Below are 19081 nucleotides of genomic sequence, written 5' to 3' on the forward strand. Positions count from 1 at the left end.
CCATCCATCGATTGTGCGGTCAAATTGGAATCTCTTACCGACTGCGCTATACACACGCTATGATTAATGAAAAAAAAAAACAAAACAAAATACGTACCGGAGAACAAAACATTTCAATCTTTTACTGTTAATAACGAAATTGCGGAAATTTGATGAAAAACATAGAGTTCTGAGTGAGGATTACGAGCATGAACTGTTCCACGCAAATCCTCTAATCGTCCCAAAAAAAATCGGCGTGGAAACGGCGCTGGCTCTTACGAGGTGCCTTAGAATGCGCCACCCTTACACACACCTGTCCTACGGCAATTTTTGCCTATTTTTGATTCCACATCAATAGGCTGTTGAGGAGACCTCATAGGTTTCCGACCGCTCTCTCGTGGATGCGGCGCATGCACAACGGTGGCGCGTTTCAGCTTCACCACGTAGGAATGAACGTTCGTTCCCACGCCGTTTTTTTAAGGACGATTAGGGGGAAATGAGCAGTGTCGAGCACATATTCGTAGTCCAAACTTTATGATTCCCGTCAGATTTTCACAATACATCATTTTTGTGATACGCAGCCTTTAACGGAAAAGATATGCCCTTGGGAACGATCATACACGGACCGTTATATTCGGGAATATTGGATTCCAGAAATAAGACAGTGAATGATTTCTAGAATTCACAATGCTAAATTATTTCTGAGGTTGAGAAAGGGGGATTTTTGCGAGATTTGAGGGAAAGAGGGCTATGTACATATGTAGTACCATAACGGTCTTTGCAACGAAGGGAAAATTGCCGAGAAGAAGAACGACAAAGCTCTACGTAGATATTCTCTTAGATAATTTTATGAACATGATAATACATAAAAAAAAGAGACGAAAACATTCTCGGGAAACCTAGGGACTAAGAAGAAACTTTTTGAAGAATATGTATGAATGAAAGCAGAGGTAATTAAGTTAGTATTCACAAATTTTTCAGGATTATTTTCAATTCGAACTTAGAAGATTAGATTAGAACTTAAGTTTTAAGGGAACAATAAGAGAATTCAATCACACCGTAAATTATGATAAAGTTCTGTCAATTCCGGCTAAAAACATTGTTTTGTTGCCAAATTCCGAATGCATTCCCTCGTGTTTATCCATGAGTCGAGAGTCGTCGCTCATGAGAATTTGGATTTGGCCGGTGCGAGCAGAGTGCGCTAATGCGAGGATTTGTAAAAGTAAATAAAAATCCAGCATCCATGTTGACAAAGATTCTGTTCAATCTATGACAATATACAAATATGTACACGACTACGGACGTTTCTTATACAATAAATGGAAAAAAATGGAAATTATACATTTTTAATTACTTGTACCCAAGATTGTTAAATAATTTTATAGGCTAACCTTTCAACAAAATCGCTTTTTTCAGAGCCTGAAATGGGCGATTAAATTAATTTAAACGGTTAATTAATTAATTAATCAATTTAATTGTTAATGTTAAAGTTAATTAATTAATTTAAACAATATAAACGGGCAAATCTCTCCACAACTGAACAATGTGACTCCAGTGGGGTTCATTCTCAATTGCTTTGAAATTTATAAAGTTGTAGCCGCTGTTTCTCAAGAATTACTTGACTAGCAAATAAAAAAAATAATATTTTGGAGGATAGACCAAACTGTAAACACCAAAATTCGCTGATTTTCATCCACTCCCTCTACTATTCACTGTTTTTTGGATTTCTCAACCACACTCGAGTCAAACGGAGCGTTTTTTTTTTCAGGGACAGGAAGGGTAAGGTGGGGGGGAGAGGGAAGCGAATGTAGTGTATTTGGTAGGAAACTCAACTGTGACTACACGATGTGATGTAGCCGGAATCCCAGTGTGCCAACCAAGCTCTTTATCCCTTTGAGGCCGATAAATTGGTGTCAGACTTGTGTGGAAGGATAAAAACACCGACTCTTGATACATTGGTTCGCCCCCGCAAGTCATTTTAAGTAACGCTGCACTCGGCTTCAATAAACCTCTTAACGATTCCGAGTAGTTAAAGTCGAACACATAGGCGCATCCTCGTACGAATTGATCAACGCAGTGCGCTTTATCCTTTATCCCCTATGGAATGTGACTACGAATAAGAATAATAAGTATTTTATCTTCAAAACATTTGAATAGCCACACAAAATGGAAGCAAATATCATAGATTGAAAAATGAGCACGTTCCATCCTATTATAATGATTTATACAATAAAATAATAAGTAATTTTTAGTAAAAAGAAATTGGCTGGGAAAAAAAAGAATTTCTAGTAATACTACCGAGAAAACTATCTAGAAGTTCATATCTGACTGAAAACACCATGAATTAAATGTCTTTATCGGGAATATAAGATAATGAAAGACCACAGAAGAAGAGGAATCACGATTTAGTCTTCTAGATGCACTATAAACCTTCTTACAATGATGAAATCTATCCTGAAATCTTGTTTGTTTGCACTAGATTCAATTTTCAACGAATTCATCGTCGAAAAAAAAGAAGTAGAACGAACGGATTGGAGAAGATATGCAAATATCATTCAGAGTAACCGAGAAATTCGTGTGTCACGATACTAAATTATTTCTAAAGTTGAGAAAGGGAGATTTTTGCGAGATTTGCGGGAAAGTGGGTCATGTATGTAAAGGAACCATTACGGTCATTGCAGCGAAGGAAAAATTTACCGAGAAGGAGAACGAAAATAAATCTCTACGTACATATTCCTTTCAATAATTTTATAAACATGATAATATAAAATGATAATAAACTAGAATTACATTGAAATAAACTAGACTTACATTAGAATCGATAAACTAGCACTACATTTAAGCCAGCAATACATTTTGAGGGGAAAAGTTCAATTTTTTTTCGTCTGGAAATGTTTTCGTTTTTTTTTTCAAAGAAAAATTTATAAACATGATAGTAAACTGGGATTACACTGAAATAAATTAGAATCACATTAGAATCGACAAACCAGAACTATATTTAAGACAACAAAGCATTGTGGGGGGAAAAGTTCAATTTTTTCGTTTGGAGAAAGTTTTCGTTTTTTTTTTCTTTTTGAAAAAAATATAAACATAATTACAACTAGAATTACATTGAAGTAAATTAGAATTACATTAGAATCGATAGACTAGAATTATGTACATTTAAAGCAGCAAAGCATTGTGGAGGGAAAAAGTTCACGATTCACCTCTGGATTTGGAATGTTGTGTGTGATGTCCATGTTTATCCATCCATCGTGAGAAAAACCGGGAAAGAGCACACGTCACGAATGAGTGTTATTAAGCATGAACCAATCATCACTAGTAGGTCTCGTATGCGCTGCGTTGATCGAGTCAGGAATGAATTACGCCGAGCGAAGCGATACGAAAGATGGCTCTTTAGCAGTAAAAATTACCTCCTTTTCGCTTTTCGCCTCCCTATCCATCCTATAATTTATCGTAATTTCTTTTTTTTTTCTGCCTTTTTCCCACGCATGCAAAAAAAAAAACTAGTAAAACTGTTTAAATATGAGGGCATTGCTTTTTTCACCCTCCTGGGTCAGAAAATTTGCAATGAGAACGAATCCAAGATTTTTATTCCCACGCATACAAACATCATAAATATTTTGTGGAAATATCAAAAAAGAAATACTTCTCATGTGAGATCAGCGTTCAGGGAAAGGAGAGAAAGAACATTCCAGAAGAACCGTCCACTACCAAAACTTTCTGCGGAATATTCTGCAGTGGGATGAATGGAGAATTCATAATTTCTCACTACCTCTTTTCTCTATTTGTTTTTTCGGAGTAGTTAGCCAGAAATAACGATGAAAAGTGAAAAAGTGGTGAGGTGAAGACGCAAACAAGTAATAAATTATGAGCTACCTTTATGCCTTTGAAGATGGAAAAGTACAACATGACTCTCAACTTGGTCCAAAAATCCGCCCCAGACGGAATAGAGGAGAAAATGTGTGTCTGGCGTTAATCAATCCGCTCGGGATGCATCACAAGGTTCACTTCAACTCGGAATCGTTGTTCACCCAATGTTTCAAGTCAGCGTTTTTATCCTCCGAGATAAGTTTGGTACATATTTATTGACCCCGAAAGGATGAAAGGCTTAGTTGGCACTAGGGTGGATTCGAACCTCCGATCGATCGTGCAGCCACAGCGAAACCTCTTACCGACTTCGCTACACCCGCCCATACGGATTAATATAACGAAAATTGTCGGAATCCTTTGGAGTTGGCGTAACGAGTTTTTGAGGATATCGATCGAAAGCACAGAAGCCGCCAATTTCAAGCACGCTTTCAGGATTTAATTTTATCGGATGTGTAGTCTGAAAACATACGAAGGTTCGCCAACTTTACTTACTTACCTTCACCACCTGTGCATTCCACCCGCAGGCAAAAACGCCCTGGGGAAGGGGAAGATGTTTCGGGAAGCGTCAGCAATTCGAATTGTTCGCTTATTTCTCAAAATTAGACAAAACCTTTAAAATATTCGTAGCCAGGAGGTCATTTAGAATATTTCAGTGCCCACATTATATGTGAATTCGAGATTAACGTTATCTTTGAGAATTTTCAAAAATATCAAATAAAAAGTTATTAAAAACTTAGCGAATCCCTTGTTCTTGTCAAAAATTCAAATTGCAAATTTCTATTTTAGAAATTGCTTCGTTTTTTTTCAGTGTTAAAATTTACGACTTTTCACTATTTCGTCGTTTGTTTCAATATCTAAACAGCCATCAATGAAATACAATGAATGCTTAAGTCTCGACATCTTTTTCTTCTCTTTCTTTTTTTCTCCTTTCTCAGGAGAAGGAAAGGAAAAAGGAAAAAAAATGACATTCGGTGACAGCTCATCGTGATTATCAAGTTTTCCGTGACTTGATTTGATTTCACGATTTCTGCAGCCTCTACAACTTATTCCCGTACATGGAATAGCCAGATATTCGCACAGTGGAACGATTTTTCATACGATACAGTCGAGAAAATTCCTGCTGAAGATCTGATGATGCGAAAAGTTCAACTGTGAGATCGAATGATTCCAAATTGAGTTTTATTTACATGGCCCGGATTTTCTTCCCCAATCCCGCTCATCTTCATAGCAAGCATGGATGGTATATGGTCATCGCGTCCTACGAATGTTTCGCCGAGCATCTCACTCCACTGCTTTCCGCTAGGCGATTCCTCCCTTAATTTTGCGCCTCAAATACACGGATTTAATTGAGCAGTAAAGAAAATTTCTGGCAATTTCGGAGTGTTCTTGCTCTTCGAAAAGAAAAACACAACTTCAATCTCACAAGTTGTAGGAAAGTAAGACAAAAAAGAACGGATTTTCTCGAGAAAAAAAAAACAGAAAACGCAATAGGCGAAGGATGGAGATCTGCTCCACGTATTCTTTATTTCACTCAACTTTGATTAACTTCGGCTTTGGTTAATGACCTCAGAATTAGAGAAATACCAAAATTAATAATATGTTGGTTGGAATTTACCATTCCGTTGATGAAACACTATGGAATAACAGTTGTTAAACGACTACGTAAATCTACTCTTGCAAAGCAATGAGTTAAAGAGGTTTATGCGAAGAAAAAGCTAAAACTTCTCAAATTTCTGATTTTTTGAAAGTTCTGCGTACTTTTTTTCAAGTTCGGTAAGCTTTCGGTTTATCATTATCCTTTCTGGACGCTCTAAGCAATCAATATCTTTCTGTTTTATCAATTAATTAGCCTTATTGATTATGATAAGAGTTGCCGTCATTGTTCAATTGCACTCAAATTTAATTGTGTTCCAGTTACGGAGAATCGGCAGTGGAATCGTCTGTTGCAAGAGACGATTCCACTGGCGACAGAATGATATTCCCAGAATACCATGTCTGGGCGACGGTAACCATACATAGCATGCCTGCTACGTAGCTGGGCGGAATCAACGGAGAAAAACTGAGTATAACATCACTACACAAATGGTTACTCTGCGAGAAAAAGTAGGTTAATCATTTCCTTTCATATGAAAATAACTCTTTGGACTACGGAAATCAGGTTTTCATGAAAGGAATCGAGGAATTCTTCCGAATCGGTAACACGAAAATTTTGTCAAAAACGAACCAGCTGACCTTCTGTGACAGTATCGTCAATTCCCGAAAAAAGCGAAAAATTAGAGTTTATATGTGGGGTCTCAAAATGTTCTCAATGGCTAATTCGGAGTGTGTTGATTATTTTTTTCAATTTAGCAGAAAGAAATTATCATAATCTGCGAATCCTCAGAAAGACTTTTCCTTCCATGAAGACGTATCCGTGGGATATGGAAATGGCAATATTACAGAGGCGTGAAAGTGAGTAACGAAGGCAGGCGAAACCTCACGCGTTTTCAGGCCGCATATGACAAAACTTAATTCTGAGAGAATGTTCAAAACTTCAGCTTATTTGTTTTCGAATGGTTTCTTAAGGAACCCGTTTTGCACAGTTCAAAAGATTCCGACTGTTTTCTGTATGTGCGGCCCGCAGCACTGGCGATTTCAAGCAGGGAAAGCGTTTGAGAAGAAAGTTGCATCGTCAACTACAAAAAGACCGCGAAAACGAATGGACGTCAAGAGCGTAGGAGTTCGAAAAGGGAAGGGACTAGAACCCTTAAAAAAAGCTTTGTTTTACAAAACAGCATACCGACAAAATGAAAAGATGTTCTCCATTCCTTAGTGCTGCTAATGGATGGACTCTCGGTGCTGTAACCTCTAAGGGCACGTCCAACGATCGACGAACGCGAGGAGCAACGGACTAATTAGGAGGATGTGGTCTGTGTGCACCGTATGATGAACAACGGAGTCTTGCGTAGAAGAAGAAACATGCGCAGAAATGAAGAAATGTTTTCTTAGACCTGAGATCCGTGAAATCACGGAGATCATCCGTTCAGTATGGGCCGACGAAAGGACACCTGACTTGCGTAGGCACACTATCACAAATTCCCTCCACAAAAAGTTACCAATCACAAATCCAAGGAACTGCCAAGGAACTACCGGTTGCATCGTCTTATGTATAAGGTTCTAGAATAGGTTATTCTGAACCGACCTACCAAACGTCACAAAGTAACAAGGCACGACGACATGACCGGGAGATTTTATCCTGGTTCATTTGCCAGGGAGACCAAGTCCTCACCATCAGAAGAGTAGTCCAAGCGCCCTAGCCGTACTCAAATGTAGCCAATGTAGCTAGCTTTTCTAGAATTCGAGGACGCTTTCAACTTTTTTCATCAAGATCATCTGCTCAACGGCCGCCGCGCGAATGGCTCCGTACCAGAAAAGCAAGTTCGCCTGCTTAATTACCTAAATCGATGAACTGCCGCTGCGGTTCATTCATCTTCCGGATGTACTTCATCGCTCGAAGTGATGACCTGAGTAAGACAAAAGGCAGTGTCAGACTCTTCCTGTTCAATTTCACCATCGTTAACATCACTCAAAAAGAGCAGCCGATAATTATCTTTTTGATATCGTCTTAACACCATCAGGAGGCCTTCTGACCGATGTCGAGTACCGACGCCGACTATGACGATTGTTATAATCGCGAAGAGTAGAGCGAAACTGATATGTTGTCCACTTTGTGCCAATGCTGGCTGCTGTACGGATCGAAGACTTGGACAGCACCGTCTACGGTGATGGAGAAGGTTGATTGCACGGAAAGAAGACTACCTGACAGCTGCTTGTGACTATTTTTGGCCTGAAAATGCCCAAGAAAAATTTCCACGCCGAATGCGATATGGTTCAGCTGTGGATGGCACGAGTAAAGCATCAACATCTTGCACCTCCGTCAAAAGTGTCTATGAAAACTCGTCCACGCCTACTTACCCGAGCCATAAGGAGACCAATGGACCGCATTGTTCAGCGTATCCAGACAAGTCAATCGGGATCACTCTGATCTGAACTGGGAAAAAGTGGTCCTGAGGAATCAGGTTGGTGCGCAGTTCTGGTGAGACGTCAGGTTTCGCAGGATATGGAATAGTGACGAGTGGATTGGTTCTGTGCAAACGCTTACCGAGGACCGTTAAAGTTGCTGGAAGATGCCATTCATCGGCAAAGATGGGGGCCATCGCGTCAGAAGTTCAAGACAGTAGCCATGCCCACGGTTCGTCAAAGATCAATGCTTTGTATCAATGCTATGAGTTCAGTCAACATGGAAGTGGAACCTCACACCCACTTAGAAATTATGTCATAATCTCACGAACCTACTCATGAATTTGCAGTTTCACATGGGTTGAGATGGAACTACCATATCTTTTATCTGCTTTAAAGAAATAGCCGTGGGCACAACGTTAGATAATCTTATTTAGAATGGAATTCTCACGAAATAACGTTCATGACCGAATCTATTTGTGAGAGAAACGCATAAATAATGCTTCAAAGTAGAATTTCTACGGAAAAGAGAGCAGCTGGATCAAAATTAAAATAATAGATACAAGATAGATTTAAGCAGTAAACTTTCGGACCTTTACGCGATCAAAAAAAATATCTCCAAAGGAATATAATCTGCAATTTTGGAATTTTTATGGATATATATGAAGACAAAAGGATTTCAGACGTGGTGTCAATGTCTTCTCCAACTGACAATCTAACAGAAAAAGTGAAAGAAAATGAAAAGGACTAAAGCGCAGGCACCAAAAAAAACTTATTGCAATCAAAAAATGTTATTTCTTCGGGACGTGGGCACGGGCGCTGGGAAAATGTGACGCGAGATGCTTACAACTCCTAGGCTTTTAAGCGATGGCGATAATCTGACACCGTGGTGTTTATTTCTTTTATCTATAAATAAACTGGAACCGGCAAAAAAATATTTATAGTGTTATCTGAGCATTCATTTTGATGGGAAACTCTATGGGTTCCCTTTTCTTCATGTATAAATTGTGAAAAATGTGTATTTTTGACAAACACGTTTAATTACAATTATTGGAATTGGTCTATTTACGGTTACCAAAGCGATAATAAATATATTCGCATAAAGTTGCTGTTACAAATTAATTTCCCGCGCATATCGTATGTGAATATCTTGGAAATTGTGGAGTTTGCAGTCAGGAACGTGTCAATGACAATGTGAGAGCAGAAAAAAAATAGACATAACAGAAAACATTGCATTCTAAGGTAGGTAGAGAGTCATCTCTAAGGCAGCCAAAAAACATAGGCACCTAATTTTTGTTCAACACTGATAAATGAATTTTTTTTTTCGAAAAAATAAAAATAACTGAGTAATATATAGTAGAAGTATAGTATAGTGGAATAGTAGAATAGAGTATAGTCGAGTAAAGTAGTTGAAAATGTAGTTCTTTCATCTTTTTTGAAGAGGTTAATTGAAAATTACCTTTATGAAGAATCTAACAAAATTGCATTTTGACCATGTTTTTAGAAAAAAAAACTTTAGATTTATCATGCGGGTTTGAAGGTTTAAGAACAAGAAAGAAGAAGATGATTCTTCTTCTTTCTTCCTAGAGATTTTCCTAAAGTTGGAAAGAAATTCAGATCAAATTCATTAAAACTAGGTTAAGCGGTGAGGGCGTGGCGCAGTCGGTTAGAGGTTCCGCTGTCTGCACAGTCGATCGGAGGTTCGAATCCGCCCTAGTGCTCACCAAACTTTTCGTCCCTCTGGGGTCGATAAATTGGTACCAGACTTGTCTGGGAGGATAAAAACACTGACTTTGACACATCGGCTAGCCCACGGCAAGTCTTTGTATAGGTCGGTTACACGTTCGTGAACCTCAAACGATTCTGAATTGAGCCGAACGTGGTTTCGGAACCCAAGCGGATAGATTACCGCCAGAAACTCGATCGTTTTAAAGTCAAACGTGGAAAATGTGAAATCCTTGAAACCTTGGATTATTGAGAATGACATTTATGTCGAAGGCGACAGATTATATAGAGTGCACCTGAGCTTCCGGTCGTTTTGGCCTGATTATACGGTCTGGGACGATGATGTACGACCGAAATTCGCAACGGAACGCGCCTCAACGACCTTATGTGAGGTTTGCACAATCACAACAATCGGTTCTGGTTACGGCAAAATTTTCATTTTCTAATAATGGACACCCAACATTTTTGGATATCCTTTTTCTTGCTGTATTTTTGTTTTCTTCAAGAGTTGTGCAGTACAAATAGAACAATCAAAAAAACGCTCTCATTCTAATTTATTGCGGCTAAATCTAAATCAAATATCTGAATTGTTTTATATCTCTTCCAGAAATCCTCAATCATTATCATTTGCACGCGTTAGTACATATTATTATTATTATTATTATTATTATTATTATTATTATTATTATTATTATTATTATTATTATTATTATTATTATTATTATTATTATTATTATTATTACTATTATTATTATTATTATTATTATTATTAATACTATTACTATTATCATTATCCTAGTCGGAAAATTCTTTATTATTACTATTATCCTGGTCGGAAATTTCTTTATTATTGCTATTATCCTGGTTGGAAATTTTTTTATTATTATTATTATTATTATTATCCTAGTTCGGAAAATTTCTTTATTATTATTATTATCCTGATCGGGAATTTCTTTATTATTATTATTATTATTATTATTATTATTATTATTATTATTATTATTATTATTATTATTATTATTATTATTATTATTATTATTATTATTATTATTATTATTATTATTATTATTATTATTATTATTATTAATATCATTCTTATTATTAATATCCTTATTATTATTAGTAGTAGTAGGGAATTTCTTTATTATTGTTATTATTATTATTGTCCTAGTCTAAAATTTCTTTATACTTTGTGTTAATGTTCCTGTCATGGTCAACATGGTAATAACTCCGGTTGTCAGGTATTCTTCGTCTTTTGGGCTCCTCGGATTGAGATCTCTTTTCTCCTTGACGACTTAATCGTCAACTGTCATCATTGCTATGTTATATGAGAAGTGCTGATGCAAAAACAATCAGAATTATGTTTAAGTATATGGTAATTGGTAGTGAATTACCTAAAAAAAGGCTAAAAACAATCTTCGGAACTGTTTGGCCGTCGTTAAATACAATAAATTATAACTTTACCATAAATAAGTCATAAAATTACCATAAATTCATACACAGAGAACTATAAACGAATAAAGTAGCTATCGCTACTCATTCGCAAGTGATCGAAATATGATCTAATTGTATTTTTTTCTCTTATCATCGAATTCATCCTGAAAATCGTGGAAATTTGAAATGTTGCAGTTGTGGAATGTTTCTGAGCAGATAAAAGGCGCATCCGGGGGTTCATGCGACAACTTATGCATTTCTCATTTTTATTTCCCTTTTATCTCCTTTCATTTCTGTATTTTTCTGCATTATTTAGTTAATCGACCAAAATTTGATATAAAAAGTGCAGGAATAACCAAATTACCCACGTTACCCAAATTAATCACCCAAGTTAGAGGCTGGGTAAAGAAAGTGCTTGCGCTCACTGAACCATATGAAAAATATGAAACCACTGAACCAGCGAAAAGGAATAAAGTAGGAAAAAAAGAAGAAGAAACTACGTACGATTAAGTGTATACATATGGTTATATGATGGAGGAAAAGGCATAAATTTTTACCAGAGTATATGTACTCATATATCCAGGAATAACCCAGACAAAAATGGGACCATAAAACGATTTGTCCCACTCATTTCGATCAAACTCACTTCACTTCTTGACCGTTTTATTTAATTTTTATCAGAGTACATATATATTCATATATCCATATTATATTCAGATATACAGTATGTAATCCAGAAATAATCCAAATAAAAGTAGGGACCTTAAAAGTTTTGTCCCACACCAACCAATCAACCTCACATCACTTCTTGACCTTTTTATAGAAGTGTATGTATCCATACATCCGTAAGTAATTCAAGAATAACCCAAACGAAAAAAAGGGACCTTAAACGGTTTGTCCCACTCAAATCAATTAAACTCACTTCACTTCTTGACCTTTTTGTCAGAGTGTATATATATCTATACATCCATATGTAATCCAAGAATGATCCAAATAAAAAAAGGGACCTTAATCGGTTTGTCCCACTCAAATCAATTAAACTCACTTCACGTCTTGACCGTCTGAACTCAATCGCTTTGCGGAGCAGGGTGATGAAACCGGTAGCGCTGACTCGGAGAATTTATGGAGAAGCCGTGGAGTCGTTGACGAAACGCGTGGCGTCGAATTAGATGAGTTCACCTTAAAACCGAGGAACTCAGGAAAAAGGTAGAATTAAATCTTCTTCACTGGAGTTAAATTGCACTTTCTAGGATTTAGAAATTAAAAGTTGTTCAGAAATGAAAAGAGAACGTGTACACGAACTTGGAATTAAAATACGGGAAAGAAATTAGTGCCCTAAGACTCTAAGAAATGTGCAGCATACTGTAATTTTCCTTGCGCTTGAGGTAAATCGCAATAATTTCGTGTTTTGGTTAATTTTTGTGCAAATGATGTTTGAACATTACAAATTGAAGGAAAACTTCAAGTATAATACTAGTAAGAACCTTAAATATACACCTTATCGTTGTCGTGGTTCTTCCCAGCGACATTATATGCGCCGGGGAAAATTTTGCAAAAAAAGTGTAATTTGCTGGTCCACGATCATAAATTGCGCCTTCAGCAGATGAATTCGTAAAACCACCACAAAAAAACGTAATGGTTTTAAGACCACAAATTTAATTTTAAATAAATAGCTACTCGTTCAGCTATAAATTTCTGCAGCAGCAAACGTTTAAAAAAAACGTTTTATGCCTGAGAGAATTTCACCGTCTAATGGCGTTTAATGGAATATTTTTAAAAGAAGGAGATAAATTTAGGCAGAGAAAATAATTTGACTTGAGATCGACTGGCAAGGACACAACAATCCCAAATAAATCCGAACTAAGCGATATTTATGTGATTCAATTCCAAGGAAAAAGGTTTTTTTTTTCCTATTTAAGATAACCTATAAACGATGGAAAGATGAGAATTCTACCCGGAAAACAGCAAAATTAAATTACGTTTCATGTTTCTATCCTTTTTCCCGCTCGTTTTTTTTTTGCTTTCAGAAATTCAAGAAATTAGAATTGTTTCTGGAAAATTTCCTCACATGTTCTGTTTGCAACATCGAATGCATTTATATGTGTCCCTGCTGCTCAACCATGAACTTTTTTCTGGATTCATAAAAACTATGCAAAACTAATGGAAGCACTAGAAAAGTGCTCTGTAGGGAATTAACGAGTTTTCATGAGTTTTTTTGGCTCTTATTTGAACGAAGTTTTAAGTTGCGATGGAAAATTCTCGAATTTTTTTTTGTAGATCTAATGGGTCCGTACATAATTTTGTATGCTTTAGAATGTTCTGAAATTATTAGTGAACTTAACAAAAAAGAATATACATACGAAGACAAAAAGATATGAAGAAACAAGCCGTGTAGGGGAAAAAAGAACCTCCGAATTCTTCGAAGTTTGCTCCAAATTTATGCAAATGTTCGCCATCATGGGGCGTGTCCAATGGCAACGCTGTGAACATTCGTTTGAATAGAAAAATCCGTACGTTTCACAAAGGTTTTTTTTTTCTCACATAATATCGCCTTCTTCCTGAGAAGTAGAGCGGTGAGTACGTGTACGCCATTGAAAACCCATCATTACCGCAGAAACTATGGGAATCTTTGATGAATTTTTGAAAAAAAAACTCGAAAATTCGAATAATTCGAATTTTCAAATATCCATGATGCGAATAGTGCGAATGTAAGTTATTCAAAATAGTTGTTACCAAGTCGTAAAAAATCTTCCTGACTCATCTCTGACACATCGCAGAAATTTCGCATGGTTCCTATGAAAAAAAATCACTTGCACTGTTTCCAACGTCCTATGCGCAATTCTTTTCGAGACCAAACATAAATATGTACTACTCGAATGAAAAAGTGATCTTAGCAGATGGCTCGGCGCCATATTCGAATAAATGAATAATCGGAATTCGTTCATTCACTTCTATCCAATTTATACAATGAGCAAATGAACGAGTACAGGGTTTCTGAGATCTCATGGACCACCAAAATTTTTGCCCTCATCCGCTGAGGAAACAACAACCAGCTCAGAATCGCAAACAACTTATTCAACAACTAAATCAAAATTTATAATAATAAGATCTTTTTTTTATAACGAAACAATAACTATTATTAATGGAATCAATAAATCAATAACTGGCAGAGAAGGGTTATTCAAGTTTTTCTAATAAACGAGTGAGCGATGCGACCATTCCTCTCCCTCTCTCTCGCTTATTTCCTACCTCTTTCTTTTTGTGAAGATTCTTAGGTAGGGATGCTCCATCATTTAAGATAACCTTATGCATTATGACCTTTCTATTACTGTATCGTGCGTTTCAACAACAATCCTTGGTTCTTGATGTCCGAAACATTGAGCGATTGGGTTCCACGTGATATTAAACGCTTAGCAGCCAGACCACCGATTCGATGTTCAGACTTCTCCACAAAGTCTCTCGAAGAGAAATTTGCACGCGATCGAAACAAATGGAAGGTATTACTGACGCCCTCGAGCTCGAGCAAATCGACGAACAACGGCAGTCAAGATTTCAAGCAGATGGCCCTGGATTATAGCCTAGCTGACGTATTTATGGCCTTCAGCCAATGAGCCGTGGAGCGATGTCACCGGTACGGACCTTCCCGTGCCGGTGTTCCGGCACGGGAAGGTCCGTACGCTAACGTACAACTCCAAAAAGATGGGAAGACGAAATAGAACAGAGAGGTCTGAGAGCTTGGTTAAGAGCTTGGTACCGGCACTTGCGTACTGGTCGGCCGCGGAGAAGCTACAGTAAGAAGAGCACGCATGGTAGGTCCCGTCGTAGCGACTAATGAATTCGTGCGCAGGCATGACAGATGGGTCGAAATATTTCCAAGGAGATGAAAATTCGCTTAGTCAACAAAAAGAGGCTAGATTATAGACATGGGTCGTCAAAAAAGTAGCTCGCTCTTTTTCCTGACGTATGATAGGATCAAAACGACATGAAGCACGGTGCAATTGCGGCTACGCGGCTTCTCTCAAGACGGTTCGGGGAAGCGTAGCGGTTAGGAGCGTACAGGAACCTTTGCTGGCACCACCCAGCAGGAGAGAGGTATGGCTAGGTTGGTGGGCACCACCCACCAACCTAGCCATACCTCTCTCCTGCCACTCCTTTATCTATGATCATTTATGGGACGGGTGTAGCACCGTCGGTAGGATGTTCCGCTTTGACTGCGCTATCGATCGAATGATTGGAAAGTGCGTTAGTGACAAATAAGCCTTTCAACCCTACGGGTCAATAAATTAGTTCCAGACTTATCTGGGAGGGACTAAATAGAACGGGCAGCCCCCGCAATCCTGTCATACTCATACTCATAGCATTTACACTTCTCCGGAACTGGAGTGTCTGGAGTGTCTCAGACGAAAGAGATTTAGCGAGAATAGGACTTCCCATTCAGAATAAAACTTTATAGAAAAAACGGAAATAGCTCTTTCTCTAAGTTTCGACCTTATCTTACGACTACTATTTTGTGTTCGCTTTATTTCGAGCCATAACCTAGAATTTGGTCTCCATTCACAGAATTTATAAGCAGTCAGAGTTCAGATTCACTAGATTCGTTCTTGGTGGAATTATTCGACGTGGCTTGATCACGGAGTATCCATAGCTTTGTTTCACTGAACTATCAGAACCCCATTGGAGCGAATTTCTCGCATCTGGTTACAGTTGAGATCATTTACCTTCTAAGTTTACCTGCTCGTTCTCATCACAATCAAATGACGACCATGAGGGCGCTTCAATGTTCTGTTTGCGATAATATTCGATGTTTTCTTCTTTAACTAGTGTTCGCAGTTTACAAGCACCGGTAGCGAAAACGCACAACCACAATGTTGACTATCTTTGCAGTCTGGAACTCTTTAGTTCCTGATAAACGGATAAAAGATGAAGTGCCTTGCGTTAACCAATCCGCTTGGGATGCGCCACCACGCTACTTTAATTCAGAATCGCTTGAGGTTTACGAACGTGTAACTGGCCCCACAATGACTTGCGGTGGCTAGCCGATGTGTGAAGTCAGTGTTTTTATCCTCCCAGACAAGTCTGGTACCAATTTATCGACCTAGGAGGGATGAAAGGCTTGGCGAGCACTAGGGCGGATTCGAACCTGCGATAAAACGAATAAATATGCTGCTGAGAGAACTGGCGCATGTAAGGGGGGGGGGAGGGGGGGGGGCGTTGTAATGTGCCTCGTAAAGAAATCTGAACTCGAAGGCCGTTTCTCACGCCATTTTATGCGATGTGTTTGTGTGAGCAATTTAGGTATAAGATGCGTGTATGTATGTACGTATATATGTGAGCTGCATGTACATATGTTTCTTTCAATGTGCGCATATATGTTTCTATCCATGTATTTATTTGTGTATTTACATATTTATACATATATGTGAGTTATAAGGGGAATAAAGTGAATTATAAGCTGAAAATAGCAAGAATTTGTTTGTTTGTTTGTTTTTTTTTGTCTTTTCTCGGACAATTACCCTATTATTTTAACTATACGCATCGTAATTTGATGCAAACCATATGAATATGTTTTCTTTCAGAAGTTTGTTTCCGTCGGATGTTTTTACAATCACATGAGTCAAGAATTGGCGTGCTTCTGCACGGAGGACCTTTGATTCAAACCTCTGATCGACCGCGCAGAACCACAGCGGAACCTCTTACCGACTGTGCTGCACCCGCCCCTTTTTTCTGATTTCATGCTCTTAACGTAGAGGGTGTAGTGCAGTCTGTAAGAAGACCGACTGCTACTACACAATCGATCGAATGTTCGAATCCGCCCTAGTGCTAACTAAGTCTTTCATCCCTCCGGGGTCGATAAGTTGGTACCATACCTGTTTGGGGGGATACAAATAGTGACTTGATACGGGCTACCGGCCCCAGAAAGGCATTGTTTTCCGAGAAAGTCTAACCTCAAATGATATCGAATAGAAGATCATCTCAGCAACACCATTAGTCTTAGAGCACCTATAAAATGTAAGCTAAAGTTACTAAAGGAGAAAAAAGTAACATAAAGCGTCTAGTGCTCAGATCTTAAGGCCCCGAATGACTTAGTTATTTACTTCCAGAAATAAGGGCGCCATTGAGTGCCCACCCCTCCCGCTTCCCTTGACTACATTTCCCCCCATTATTTTCCAATGGCAGTTGGAGCTCGGATCTCAAAAAAGAACCTAACGAAATACATTCTTTATCAGTCTGACAAGAATAGCGATGAAATGAATTTCGAATAAACATGACGTTGCTGGTGTACGATTAATCGGTGAAAATTTATTAGCTTTCAAACCTACTGCCAAATATTTGTGCATAGCGTGTTTCAAAAGGAACAGTTATTTCAGTTCCAATAGCATTTCTATGCATGCGGCTGCACAGAAATGCATTCTTTCCCTTGGGAGTGGATAAAACTTGAAATAAATTACTTTTTTACGATATTTGCATTATTCGTGACGTTGAAAAAAGTTCCAATATCCTCGGTTGCATTATTGTAATAGAGGAGAAATACCGTTCCAACTCGTTGGAACCATTTCTTAAAACTCAAACTTAAAGAACTCAAATCCGCCAATAAAATCAATTGGAAAAAGAAAACAAAGAAGAAATAGCCTTAGAGTTTGTTGGTTTAGTTTGTGTTGGAGAATCTGATCGCTTAGACCATGAATTGATCCATCGATTTTTGGCTCTGAATAGGGTGATTCGCCTAAACGTTAGCCAATAAAATCAATTAATAATCTCGTGTACAGCTCATTAGAAAAATCAATACTACATTTTACTATGCCGAGGTTCATTGAAAGTCGAATATTTCGACTTCATTTCTTTAAAAAACTTTTCTTTGAGGACATGGGTTCGCAAATAATCACAAAATAATTAAATATTAATTAAATATAATTAAGTATACCTTAAGAAAACCACTAAATTATTAGATGGACCTTATAAACATCACCAAATTATTAGATTCATCCTATAAAAGCCATCAAATTATCGAAGAGACTTTTTAAAAACCATTAAATTATCAAACGGACCTTACGAACACCACTAACTTATTAAATACCCCCTTATAGAAACTCATCGATTCAATTTAATTTACTAATTTTGTAATAATTTTAATAATAATAATAATAAATTTACTGATTTTGTTTAGTAGAGAAAATTCTTATATGTAAGCTAACAGTAACTCAAATTCACAACATAGGATAGACATGAATATGAGGGTCACAAATCGATCAAATCGATTTTTTCAAATGAATCCATGAGAATAGGACTGCTGACGAAAAGAAAAAAAGGAAAAGGAGTTGATGACAAAAGAATTCACTGTGACGAGGGAGGAATAATTCGAGATATTTGAATAATGAAAACAACTTTTTTCCCCGCAAATATAAAAAGATATTTAGGAGGAGAAATTGAATAGCGGAATAATTACAGAGCAGGAAGGGTAGAGATCTTCGAACCGATCAGAGGACTACGTGTTACGTGGAAACGTTCGTGTTCACCTGTGTTCCAGGACATCAGAACACCTGAATTTTTGGATTTTGTAGCTCCGCTATTATGAATAATAATGTGTTGGTCTTTGCGATCCAGTAAGAAATGCATATGAAAAGCGAAATAAGATGGAATGGTTGGTTTGTGACAACAACGAACGGATAGATGAATTCAAAAAAAAATAATAAAATGGACTAAAAGTGAACGTTCTTAGAGGTACGAAAACAGAGCATCGATAGAGACCGCAAACGAATGTGTTTGATGTGTTTGCAGCAGCACCACGAATGGGGCCAGTTGAGAGCTGGCTGCGCTGATGCGGCTCACGGATCTCTCGTGTCAACGTCATCCGCGACGTAACTTAGAAACATCTCGGACAACGACGGGGACGTACGAAGAGGAATGCGAACGACGCGTTGGGTCCCACACCATCAACGGAAATGAGCCATTTAAAGGCATCACCCCACGAATCTGAAGTGGCATGGATTTCAGGTGGAGTATTTGTATACGGGATAGAAAATTACGGAGAGGGGGGTGATTCCGTCCATTTCTTCTCAATTGCCGTAAAAAA

General features: G+C 37.7%; 2 protein-coding genes across 3 annotated transcripts in view; one reads left to right on the top strand and one right to left on the bottom strand.

Annotated features, from left to right (window-relative positions):
* Window positions 1–19081, bottom strand: part of RB195_012887 (uncharacterized protein) — a gene marked incomplete at both ends in the record, with an annotated part of 39413 nt that overhangs the window by 9655 nt on the left and 10677 nt on the right. For both annotated transcript variants that reach the window (XM_064202468.1, XM_013449030.2), the window contains one exon: window positions 12056–12189. In XM_064202468.1, coding sequence (XP_064058349.1) covers window positions 12056–12189 — 134 coding nt within the window. The remainder of the gene's footprint in view (window positions 1–12055; window positions 12190–19081) is intronic.
* RB195_012888 (uncharacterized protein) lies at window positions 9916–10375 on the top strand (the record flags this gene model as incomplete). The annotated part of the gene is made up of 2 exons (XM_064202469.1): window positions 9916–9990; window positions 10217–10375. The coding sequence occupies 2 exons, from the start codon at window positions 9916–9918 to the stop codon at window positions 10373–10375; spliced, it is 234 nt and encodes a 77-aa protein (XP_064058350.1).

Source organism: Necator americanus, chromosome V, assembly GCF_031761385.1.
Source record: "Necator americanus strain Aroian chromosome V, whole genome shotgun sequence".
NCBI classification, from domain to species: domain Eukaryota; kingdom Metazoa; phylum Nematoda; class Chromadorea; order Rhabditida; family Ancylostomatidae; genus Necator; species Necator americanus.